A 13,314-nucleotide genomic window follows, 5' to 3' on the forward strand; every position below is an offset into this window, starting at 1 on the left:
CATCCCATGTCCCTGCTGCTGTTGTGGTATAGGAACAAGGCAGGAGAGTCCAGGGAGAATGACTGGGCTGCAAGGAGCCCAAGTGACCTAGGGAGGGAAGAGAGCAAGTTAGAAAACTATAGGGCAATCTCACTAGCTCCTTCCTCTCCCCATCTCTCAAAAAAAAAAAAAAAAAAAGGTTTAGACCACCAGTTATGATAGAATAGAAGAAACATCATCTCTCTAGGGTGAAGACATGATGACAGTTCTACCCTACTCTATACTGGAGAGAATATTCCTCATGAGATTGGGCTCAGTTTTAATCCTCCCACACTTTAAAGGAACCCAGATACTTTCCATAGAGGAGATGCTATCTCTTGATTGTTCAGGGCTATCACAAGTCACAGGAAGCAAATGAGGTCTGTGTTGCCAAAGGAACAGAGCCAGGACCCAGGGGTGGTTACTACAGGGAGAAAGAAAAATTTTCTCTACATTGAGCTCAAATCTACCAGTCATAGCTACAGTAATGAGCTCTTTGACTTGCAAGTATATGATCAAGGATGACAAAAACATTTGGTGGTGATATTATAAAAAGAACTCAGGCATGGACTGGTGTACTTGGAGAGGAGGTTGAACTAGATGATCATGAAAGTATCTAGGCTGACTTGTTTAATAACCATCTTGGTTTTCATTTATATATTGTTTACATTTTCTTAGGTAAGGTATAGGGAGGGGGAGTAATTGCAGGACCTAGACAATACCATAGCTAGAGAAATGTGGAAATGGGTGGTGAAAATACTTGGTTAGTTGAAAAATAGGAAATTACCCTCATGCCTCATATTTCCCCATGATGCTTAAGCTTTTGAAAATGTAACATTGGCTATGGAATAGTCACATTGATAGAGTTGGACAAGCACTGGATTAGAGCTCTAAAACTTGGGCTGTAGTCCAGTTCTGTTACCAAAATTCTCTGTGACTTTGAGCAATTCATTTTCCCTTTGTTTCAGTTCCTGCCTCCATAAGGTGTGGCTAACAAACCCTGTCCTGCTTACCACAAAGGGGTGTTATGAAGATCAGACAAGTGTAGTGTATATGTAGAGATGCGTAAACTATGACTGACGGCAAGTGAGGGAAAGAAAAACTGACATTGCTTAAATACCTCTAATGTATCAGAAATTATAAAGGGCATTTGCACATGTATTGCTTATTCAATCCTCACAATATATGGTGAGTAGTGTTTCCTACTTTTCACAGATTAAGGACCCGAGTCTCAGAAAGATGAAGGAATTCACATAAGGTTCACATAGCTATTAAGGAGTGGAGGTAGACTTGAAATATAGAGCTGCCAGATGCCAAGGCTTGTATATTTTCCAACTGTGCTTTGGTGCTTGCACACATAATAGGGGATAAGTGAATATGGCTATAAGACAGTAGGGCCCTGAGAGAGCTTACAAAAGGCAAGGTTAGAAGGGAGCTCCAGTCATGATTTAGCGGGTTACAAACCCGACTAGTGCCCTTGAGGATGTTGGTTTGATTCCTGGCTTCGCTCAGTGGGTTAAGGATCCAGTGTTGCCATGAGCTATGGTGTAGGTGGCAGACACGCCTTGGATCTCAAGTCACTGTGGTTATGGCATAGGGCAGCAGCTATAGCTCTGATTCAACCACTAACCTGGGAACATCCAAATGCTGCAGGTGTGGCCATAAAAAGCGTAAATAAATAAATAAATAAATAAATATATAGCAAGGTTAGAGAAACTGGTGTCATGTCAACCTGGCCAGTTCCTTGACAACTGTCAGCCCAGATATGTGATGTCTGACTGACTGGCTCTAAATATTGGCATTACCAATCTTGTCCCTCCATCTACCAGTATTCCTAGTTTACTGTTCCTCTACCCCTAGCTGTACTGAATAATAGTACTACAGAGGATAATTCCTTTGGGGTGGTACCCAATTTCTGGTCTTCTCTCCTACCTTTCCACTTCACCTCAGTAGAGTTAAGGGCTGGGGACATCAAATGGCACACTGAGCTCCAGCCTGTCTCCAGAGCTTTCAGCTGTGTTTCCCCCTAGGTTCTCAGCTCCACTATAGGAGGCAGAGCTGGAAAACATTCACAGGTCCAGCTCTGTGCATTTGATGGGAATGTGGGCCCAGTGGGAGTGGCTCTCTGAGTCATAGGAGGCCAAGGTTAAAAACCCCTGTGTGGGGAAGCCACGAGTGGAGCTGCAGTCATCATCCAGGATGGGGTTAAGTGGCTGGGTCTCAAAGATGCTTGCACTCAGTGGGGACTCAGGACTGGTCTCCTGGCCAAGTGGCATGGGGAGGAGATATTCTTCCTCTACTGCTGTATCAGCCTCATACTGGAGCTAAACCCCTGAAACTCAAAGAAGAAAGCCACTGGACACCTTAGCACAAGACTGAGAAGATACAGTAGGGAATATACTTACATTGGGGTATCAGATTGAGGCTACCTGAGGAGGATCAGAGAAAAGAGTCAGCTTCTCCATAGCAAGAGAAACCTTTTGTGGGAGTCAGGATTTTAACAAATCCCTCACCCCACCCCATCTATGATCTTTAATCCCTGGTGTTATGTCTGTGTATATGTTGTGTTGTATGGCAAAAGGCACTTTGCAGATGGAATTAGGATTGTGGAATTTAAAGAGTTCCCATTGTGGTTTTCCTAGTGGTAATGAACTTGACTAGTATCCATGAGGATGTGGATTTGATCCCTGCCCTCACTCAGTGAGTTAAGGATCTGGCATTACCATGAACTGTGGTGTAGGTCATATATGTGGCTTGGATCCCATGTTTCTGTGGCTGTGGCATAGGCCGGCAGCTACAGCTCTGATTAGACCCCTAGCCTGGGAACTTCCATATGGCTTGGGTGCAGCCCTAAAAAAAAGAAGAAGATCATGGAACTTAAAATATGTAGATTAGCCTAGACTATCCAGGTGGGCCCAATGTGTGTCCTTGACAGTGAAAAAGAAGAGTCAGAGAGTGTAATCAGATATATGAAATGAAAAGGACTTGGTCACCATTGCTAGTTTTGAAAATGGAAAAGGGTCCTGAGCCAAAGAATGAGCTTTCTCTAGAAAATGGGAATAGCCTTCAATTGACAACAAGGAAATGGGACCTCAGACCTATAACTGCAAGGAACTGAATTCTCTCACCTTACTGAATGATCAAGGAAATGGATTCTCCCATGGAGATTCCAGAAAGGGATGCATCCCTGCCAATACCTTGGTTTTGGCCTAGTGAACCTCTCAGCAGAGATCAGGCCAAAGCTACAAGCCATCTGTTTGATGGAGGGGGCACAGTCTTTGAGGCACTAGCCTGCTGTGATTCTCCTTTGTATGGCAAAGCAAAAAAGTATTTTTCTCCTTCACACACACAAAAAAGGAGTTCCTGTCATGGTGCAGTGGTTAACAAATCTGACTAGGAACCATGAGGTTGCAGGTTCAATCCCTCACCTTGCTCAGTGGGTTAAGGATCCAGAGTTGCCGTGAGCTGTGGTGTAGGTCGAAGACATGACTTGGATCCCACATTGCTGTGGCTCTGGAGTAGGCTGGTGGCTACAGCTCCGATTAGACCCCTAGCCTGGGAACCTCCATATGCCATGGGAGCAGCCCAAGAAATGGCAAAAAAAAAAAAAAAAGGATCTGATTGATGGAAATGGTGAGATAATAATTTGGTGTTTTTTGTTGTTAAATGGGTGTTGTTTTAAGCCATTAAATTTGTGATAGTTTGTTATAGCAGTGATAGAAAATCATTAATCCTTTCATGTATAAGTCTGATTTAACATTCTGTTAAAACTAAGAGACATTTGGCCTCTGCAATGTGGTTGTGTTTGCTTTTTATTAGACCAAAAAACCTGATTTTTCTCTCTCGAAAATTCAGAAGATCTTGAAACACTGAATACCCTTGATAATAAACAACTAAAGGTGAGTAGTAGATTCTTCTACAGACAGAGGATGGGCCATTATTTTAACCTATACAAGCCCAGTATATATGTAAGTCAGTGATTCCTGATAAACACCTTCCCCAAATGAAAAAATATCTAATTTCTTTTTAATTTTCCCACTGTACAGCAAGGGGACCAAGTTATACACATTACATTTTTTTCCTCTCCCTTTGTTCTGTTGCAACATGAGTATCTAGACATAGTTCTCAATGCTACTCAGCAGGATCTGCTTGTAAATCTATTCTAAGTTGTGTCTGATAACCCCAAGCTCCCGATCCCTCCCTCTCCACCCAGGCAGCCACAAGTCTTTTCTCCAAGTCCATGATTTTCATTTCTGAGGAGATGTTCATTTGTGCTGGATATTAGGTTCCAGTTATAAGTGATATCATATGGTATTTGTCTTTGTCTTTCTGGCTCATTTCACTCAGTATGAGATTCTCTAGTTCCATCCATGTTGCTGCAAATGGCATTATGTCATCCTTTTTTATGGCTGAGTAGTATTCCATTGTGTATATATACCACCTCTTCCGAATCCAATCATCTGTCGATGGACATTTGGATTGTTTCCATGTCCTGGCTATTGTGAATAGGGCTGCAATGAACATGCGGGTGCATGTGTCTCTTTTAAGTAGAGTCTTGCCCGGATATATGCCCAAGAGTGGGATTGTGGGGTCATATGGAAGTTCTATGTATGGGTTTCTAAGGTATCTCCAAACTGTTCTCCATAGTGGCTGTACCAGTTTACATTCCCACCAACAGTGCAGGAGGGGTCCCTTTTCTCCACAGCCCCTCCAGCACTTGTTATTTGTGGATTTATTAAGGATGGCCATTCTGACTGGTGTGAGGTGGTATCTCATGGATGTTTTCATTTGCATTTCTCTTACGATCAGTGATGTTGAGCATTTTCTCATGTGTTTGCTGACCATCTGTACATCTTCCTTGGAGAACAGTCTATTCAGGTCTTTTGCCCATTTATCCATTGGGTTGTTGGCTTCTTTGCTGTTGGGTTGCATAAGTTGTTTATATATTCTAGAGCTTAAGCCCTTGTCCGTTGCATCATTTGAAATTATTTTTTCCCATTCTGGAAGTTGTCTTTTTGTTTTCTTTTGGGTTTCCTTTGCTGTGCAAAAGCTTGTCAGTTTGATGAGGTCCCATGGGTTTATTTTTGCTCTAATTTCTAGTGCTTTGGGAGACGGACCTGAGAAAATATTCATGATGTTGATGTCAGAGAGTGTTTTGCCTATGTTTTCTTCTAGGAGTTGGATGGTGTCCTGTCGTATATTTAAGTCTTTCAGCCATTTGGAGTTTATTTTTGTGCATGGTGTGAGGGTGTGTTCTAGTTTCATTGCTTTGCATGCAGCTGTCCAGGTTTCCCAGCAATGCTTGCTGAATAGACTTTCTTGTTCCCATTTTATGTTCTTGCCTCCCTTGTCAAAGATTAATGGAGCATATGTGCCAAGGTTTATTTCCAGGTTCTCTATTCTGTTCCATTGGTCTGTCTGTTTTGATACCAGTACCACACTGTTTTGATGACTGTGGCTTTGCAGTATTTCTTGACGTCTGGGAGAGTTATGCCTCCTGCTTTGTGTTTGTTTCTCAGGATTTCTTTGGCGATTCTGGGTCTTTTGTGGTTCCATATAAATGTTTGGATTGTTTGTTCTAGTTCTGTGAAAAATGTCCTGGGTCATTTGATAGGGATTGCATTGAATCTGTAGATTGCTTTGGGTAGCATGGCCATTTTTACAATATTGATTTTCCTAACGCAGGAACATGGAATATCTTTCCATTTCTTTACATCTTCTTTGATTTCTTTGATTAAAGTTTTATAGTTCTCAGCATATCGGTCCTTTACCTCCTTGGTCAGGTGTATTCCCAGGTATTGGATTTTGTGAGGTGCAATTTTAAAAGATATTGTACTTCTGTATTCCCTTTCTAATGTTTCATTGCTGGTATACAGAAATGCAACTGATGTCTGAATGTTCATCTTATATCCTGCTACTTTGCTGAATTTATTAATCAGTTCAAGGAGTTTTGGCATTGAGTCCTTAGGGTTTTCTATGTATAGTATCATGTCATCTGCATACAGTGACAGTTTGATCTCTTCTCTTCCTTTATGGGTGCCTTTTATTTCTTTTCTGTGTGTAATTGCTGTGGCTGGGACTTCCAAAACTATGTTGAAGAGCAGTGGTGAGAGTGGGCATCCCTGTCTTGTTCCAGATTTCAGTGAGAAGGCTTTCAGTTTTTCTCCTTTGAGTATTATATTTGCTTTGGGTTTATCATAAATGGCTTTGATTATATTCAGGAATGTTCCCTCTATACCCACTTTGGCGAGGGTCTTGATCATGAATGGATGTTGGACTTTGTCAAATGCTTTTCCTGCATCTATTGAGATGATCATATGATTTTTGACGTTTCTTCTGTTAATGTGGTGTATGAGGCTGATTGATTTGGATATGTTGAACCATCCTTGTGAACCTGGGATGACCCCAACCTGGTCATGGTGTATAATTTTTTGGCTATGTTGTTGGATTCGGTTGGCTAAGATTCTGTTGAGAATTTTTGCATCTATCTTCATCAATGATATTGGGCGATAGTTTTCTTTTTTGGTGGTATCTCTGTCTGGTTTTGGAATGAGGCTGATGGTGGCATCATAGAATGTCTTTGGGAGTATTCCTTCTTCTTCCACCTTTTGAAAGAGTTTAAAGGAGGATGGGCACCAGTTCCTCTTTATATGTTTCATAGAATTCGCCTGTGAAGCCATCTGGTCCTGGACTCTTATTTGTAGGGAGTGTTTTTATGACATCTTCAATTTCATTTCTAGTGATGGGTCTGTTCAGTTGGTCTGTTACTTCTTGATTCAGTTTTGGCAGGCTGTAAGATTCTAGAAAGTTGTCCATTTCTTCCAGATTGTCAAACTTGTTGCCGTATAGTTGTTCATAGTATTCTCTTATGGTTTTTTGTATTTCTGCTGTATCCGTTGTGATTTCTCCTTTTTCATTTCTAATTTTGGTTATTTGGGTTCTTTCTCTCCTCTTTTGAGTGAGTCTGTCCAGGGGTTTTCTATTTTGTTTACCTTTTCAAAGAACCAGCTCTTGGTTTTATTAATTTTCTCTATTGTTTTTGGAATCTCTATTTTACTGATTTCTTCTTTGATCTTTATAATTTCCTTCCTTCTGCTGACTTTCGGACTTTCTTGTTTTTCTTTTTCTAATTCCTTTAGGTGGAGGGTTAAGTTGTCCATTTGGGATCTTTCTTCTTTTTTGAGAAAGGCCTGGATTGCTATAAATTTCCCTCTGAGCACTGCTTTCACAGCATCCCATAGATTTTGAGAGGTTGTGTCTTCATTATCATTTGTTTCAAGGTAGTTTTTAATTTCCTTCTTGATTTCCTCATTGACCCACTGGTTTTTTAGTAGCATGTTGTTTAGTCTCCATGGAGTAGGTTTTTTCTCTTTCCTTTTCCCATGGTTGGTTTCTAATTTCATGGCATTGTGGTCAGAGAAGATACTTAAGATAACTTCTATGCTCCTAAATTTATTGAGGTTAGCTTTGTGTCCCAATATGGGGTCGATTCTTGAGAATGTTCCATGTGCACTTGAGAAGAATGTGTATTCTGAGTTTTTTGGATGTAGTGTCCTGAAGATATCAATTAAGTCTAACTTTTCTATTGTTTCCTTTAGGATCTCTGTTGCTTTATTGGTTTTCTGTCTAGAGGATCTGTCCATTGGTGTGAGGGGGGTATTAAGGTCTCCCACTATCATTGTATTCTCATCAATATCTCCCTTTATGTCTGTTAATATTTGTTGTATGTATCTGGGTGCTGCTATATTTGTGGCATATATGTTGACGATAGTAACATCCTCTCCTTGGATGGATCCCTTAATCATTAAGTTGTGTCCTTCTTTCTTTATGTCTTTTGTTTTACAGTCTATTTTGTCTGTTATGAGTGTTGTAACTCCTGCTTTTCTGTCATGTCTATTGGCGTGAAATATTTTTCCCCACCCTTTCACTTTCAATCTATGTGTATCCTTTGTCCTAAGGTGAGTTTCTTGTAGGCAGCATATTGAAGGTTTTTGCCTTTTTATCCACTCAGCCACTCTGTGTCTTTTGATTGGGGCATTCAGCCCATTGACATTTAAGGTGATAATTGATAGATGATTATTTATTGCCATTTTGAACCTCATGTTCCAGTTATTTCTTGGGCCACTCCCATGGAATATGGGGGGTTCCCAGGCTAGGGTCTAATTGGAGCTGTAGCCACTGGCCTACGCCAGAGCCACAGCAACATGGGATCTAAGTTGCATCTGCGACCTACACCACAGCTCATGGCAACACCGGATCCTTAACCAACTGAGCAAGGGCAGGGATCGAACCCACAACCTAATGGTTCCTAGTCGGATTCATTAACCTCTGCACCATGATGCGAACTCCCAATATCTAATTTTATTCCCTCTAGAAATACTCTGAGGAAGCTGCCTGCACTTGTATCCCCAGAGAAGAGTACTGTAATATTATCTTGATGACAGAGGAAGCATAGAGAAGGGTTACCCATTTCTCTCCTGAGGCAGGAGGAGGGAGACAGGCAGCTCCTAGATTTTGCCGCATCTTCTTTCTGAGCCCTGGAGACCAAATGCTTCATTGCCTATGTTTCATGCCCATCCCCAATTGGGCAATAGCTCTTCTCTGAGAAACTGACCTCCAAATTCAGAGACAGGATGGTCCCCCCTGAGCCACAATGTTCCAGCAGACACCAAAGAGTAGAGGAGAGAGAAGTAGAGTTTTAAAAGCATCATAAAGGGACAAGCGTCCTCTTATAACATGAGTACCCTGAAATTCTAGATTTACCTCCACTTAAGTCAGTGGTATAGCCAAACACATCTGTTAAGGTTTTTGAAAATAATCTGGAAGGCCCTTGAGCCAAACTGACCAAAGCAGGTTAATATAAAAAGGTTTATTCCCACACCAACAGAGAGGCTGAACAAGGTTGTGTTGCTTTGGGCCCAGTAATCTGTGAGCTGAGGAGGAGTCCTGAGTACCTGTGTATATAGTAGAATGTATCCTCCTCCTTCTTTACTAAATCGACTCCACTTACTAGCCTGGGTTCCTATTTTGGTGTTTCTGCCTAACACCTCCCTTGATGGCACTGAAACTGAAGCTGTACTGAGCCTCAGTACTCTTGTCTAAAGATCTAACCCCTTGTCTGGTCCTGGCCAAATACCATCCCACCTCCCCCATCTTTGTCTTCAGTGGACTGGACTTTCTGTCTCACATTCTTGGCTAATGGCTGGCCTTCTGATAAAAACAGATCATGACATTACTTCTGACTTTAAATAATACCTTTCATCTAGAATTTCACACAGCCATCTCCTATGGGCTGGGCCACATCTCTGGTTATCATTATTGTCTGAGGAAAAATGTCTTAAGTTTGCCAACTCTTCTGGACACTGGGCTCTCAGTTACTCATACTTGGGATATTACCATCCTGATAACTCTTGTTTGAGACCTCACTAACTTTTATTACAGTCATGTCTCATTCCAGCCAGCCTTCCTCCTTTCCTGACATGCTCCAGAATCTATAATCATTAGTTGAAATGAATAATTGAAAAAGAACTTATGAATCAACTCCTTCTCTCATTTTAAAGGTTAGGGTAAAAGAGCACTAAAGAATCCTTGTGTGTTGTCTAAAGTTACTCAGAGATTTAGAAGTAGATTTAGAGTTTAGGTTTTCAGATTCCTTTCCGAGAGGTTTTCCCATAATGTATTCCTTTATGAACCCCTGCACCTTAATGAACAAGGCCCCAGAAAATTCCTCTCTTTGGCTAGTCAGATCCTTGTTCCTGATTCACGTAATATGTGAAGCAGCTACCCTTACCATGCTGGCAATGGCTGTCAAAGAATTGCTTGCAGTAGAGGAAGAAGAGCCCCAGGAATACCAGGGTAAACACCATGAGCAGACTGCTCACCAGTGCAAAAATGTGGCCTCCTGCTGGGAAACCATGGGTACATCTGACTTCACTAAGCTCAACTGGAAGGCACTTGTGAGACAAGAAAGTGGGGGAGGTCAGTCACTGTAGGTAGTCAATAGTTACCCTGCCACTGGGGCTGTTCTTCCTCAGGTTAGCACTCTCTCCCTAGGGTCTTCCTCAATTAGAGCTCTAAAATTAGTTTTACTTCTTTGTAGTGTAGGCAAAAATATGAAGAACAAAGTAGAGGAATTCACATATACTGCTGGTATGGTATACTTTTGTACAGTTATTTGAAGATGCACATAACCTACGGTCTTTCCAAGTCACATCTAGTTATATACCAAGAAAAATATAAACAAACTAAGGACACAGGATAAATAAATCATGATATAATTCATGTAGTATTATTTTATAGCATTTAAATAAAATAAAATAAAAGATCCATTTATATTGTATGGATCAATATAAATAATCCAGATGGGAAAGAAAATATATAGGTCGATATCATTTATATGCAACATCAAAAATATAAAATAATAGCAATATGTTGCATATGAATTACCTATGAGTATGTACATATATCACAAAATAATACAAGTATCAAAACACAAGTAGAGAGTACGGCAGAGTCATAGTGTTCACCAATTATTCATATTCTTCCCTGCATTTCTCATACACTCTTGTGATAAGACCATCAAAGTAATTCTAGCCAATGAGAGGTGAGTGGAAGTAATGTGTGTCACTTGCAGACTAAAATAGTTCAGAGCCAGTATGTCTCCTCAGTCTCCTTATTTTTATGTAATGATTTTTATTTTTTTCCATTATAGTTGGTTTACAGTGTTCTGTCAATTTTCTCCTGCAAAGCATGGTGACCCAGTTACACATACATGTATACATGTATACATTCTTTTTTCTCATGATCCATATGTCCCATCCACCTGAAAGCCACATGGTTTGGTGGTATTATTAAAAGATGGAGGAAGATATTTGCATAGTGAAAAATAAACTTTTATTTCATTAAATCAATGAGATTTGGGAGTTTGTTACTGGAGCATAGCCTACCATCAAGATACATACAATTTCATGAAAGTCATTGCCTCTGGTGAGGTAAGGACAGAATGGAACTCAGAAAGGATCAAAAAACAAATTCTATTAGAAATATGCAGTCTTCATTCTTTCAAAAAAAATCTGAAGCACATACATAAAATTTTAAGATTTATTAATCATTGATGCTGTGTAACTGAGCATTTTTACATGTTTCTGCAATTAAAGTATTTGTACATATTTGAAAAAAAATAAGTGAGTGAGTTCCTGTTGTGGCTCAGTGATGATGAACCTAACTAGTATCCATGAGGACACAGGTTCAATCCCTGGCCCTGCTTAGTGGGTTAATGATCCAGCATTCGCCGTGGGCTGTGGTGTAAGTCTCGGATGTGGCTCAGATTCCATGTTGCTATGGCTGTGGCTGTGGCATAGGCTGGCAGCTGCATTTCTGATTCTACTCCTATCCTGGGAACTTCTATATGCCACTTATGTAGCCCTAAAAAACCAACCAAACAAAAAATTCTCCAACAACAAGTGAGTAGACATGTAGATGGTAGATAGACAAAATTGTAGAGAAATTAATGAATACTCACATGGGCATAGTCTAGATTCAAGTATTTTATTCAGCCTTTTACTAGTCCTGAGCACTTAGGAACCGCTATAAACATCGTCATCATCATCCTCATCATCATCATCTACAGTATAGAGATGTTATAATTTATAAAGTGCATTCTAAACCTACTTTTTTTTTCATTAGACCTAGACAGCATCCCATAAGATATGGAGAACAATGATTATTATATATATATATATTTTAATGATTATTATATTTTTTCAGATGAAGGAAATGGGGTTCAATGGGTTTTAATGATTTATAAAGGGTTACACAGATAATATATTGTGAAACTTTTATTCAAATCTAATGAGTTCTCTTGCTAATCTATCCTACAGGAATGAGTATGAGGAGGTGGGGGATGCCTTTGCTACCCTGTCTTGCTGTTATGCAGTGGGTTGTGGAGGAAAGGGGAAAAGAGAACTGGATATACACACTGAACCTCAGAGGTGGGGGCCTGCTTCATTCAAGGGATACATTCTTGATCCTTCAGGCCTCCAATACATGTCTTTTGGTAGAACCTGTGGTCAGAGCAATAAGAAATGGCAAAATGATCAAACAAGCAATGTACTTGGACTACTTACTCCTTGAACTATAGGCAGCCTGTAAGAGTCTTGCCTCCAGGAAACAAGTGAGTATTCTGCCTCTATATCTGATTCTGACTCAGAGTCCCAGACACTCCACCTCTTTCCCCAATTAACCAAACCCAATAGCCAAAGGGGGAACCAGTATCACAGGAGAGGGAAACACTGCTTTGACACTAAGTGCTTCCTAATCTCTTTTAGGTTTACAGTGAGATTTACCTTTTAGTTTGAAACTTGGGCCTGAGCTAAACATGTCAACATGATTAAGCTGTTTAGTACTCATCTGTGACTGACTGTGTGCTTGGTACTTTATAGGGGATCTTGAGAAGCTACTGCTTATCCCTCATTGAGCTTAAATTCATAATTATATGGACACTTAGACTACTTCAACTAGACTCTGAGAGGTAATGATGAGGGAGACCTACAAGGGCTACAGAATGTATAGATGGACTTGGCCTCATATAGTAGGCTTACCTGGGCAGATAGTGCCCACAGACAGTATTAGAGGTAGCTGTACAGTTGGCTTTCTGGATACAATTGATAACAGCACAGGTGATGCAAGTATGACATCTACGGTGACCCCAGCTGCTTTTGTATCTGTGGGGAGGGCAGGCTGTGCAGTATGCATCTCCACCCTCTCTATAACCACAATCCCGCAGAGAAATGGGAGTCACTAACATTATGGAAACTTGGAGAGAGGATGAGCTATGGGACAAGTAGATATTGTATAGATTAGCATTTTATGAACTGGAAGTTGCAACCCATTATGGAGTCATGATCAACTGACAAGGCTGCAACCAGCACTGAAAATTGAAATATGACAAAATAAAATAATGATGTCAAATATCAGAGTGCAGAGTATGTACTAAAGCTAGGTATTTATATCAGTTGGCATAAGTTATGCTTTGGTAAAAAGAAAATCCCAAATCTCAATGTCTTAAAAAACAAAAATTTCTCACTCACACTATTTTCCTACCAGAGATTTCTTGGGGGTTCTGCTTTACATTATCTTCCTTGGGTTACCCAGGGTGACAGGGGCTTCATCTTTGTGCTACCATGCTTGGAGCATCAGGGAAAAGAAAATACTGTGAACTGTGCACTGGATTTTAAAGTATTCTCCCAGAAATGACCCATTTCATTTTGCTCACATGCCCTTGATGATGCACATCAC

At 40.4% G+C, this 13,314-nt stretch overlaps 1 protein-coding gene across 1 annotated transcript; it reads right to left on the reverse strand.

Annotated features, from left to right (window-relative positions):
* Window positions 1–1,973: 1,973 nt before the first annotated feature.
* EDA2R (ectodysplasin A2 receptor) lies at window positions 1,974–12,823 on the reverse strand. Its single transcript, XM_021079842.2, is given in 5 exon segments — window positions 1,974–2,350; window positions 9,809–9,913; window positions 9,916–9,961; window positions 11,984–12,080; window positions 12,618–12,823. Coding segments are annotated over 5 exon segments (831 nt in total).
* Window positions 12,824–13,314: the final 491 nt, after the last annotated feature.

This window comes from Sus scrofa, chromosome X (assembly GCF_054392235.1).
Source record: "Sus scrofa isolate SSC_HxYL_T2T_F1_AM1 chromosome X, Sscrofa_HxYL_maternal_Yorkshire_Landrace_v2.0, whole genome shotgun sequence".
NCBI classification, from domain to species: Eukaryota; Metazoa; Chordata; class Mammalia; order Artiodactyla; family Suidae; genus Sus; species Sus scrofa.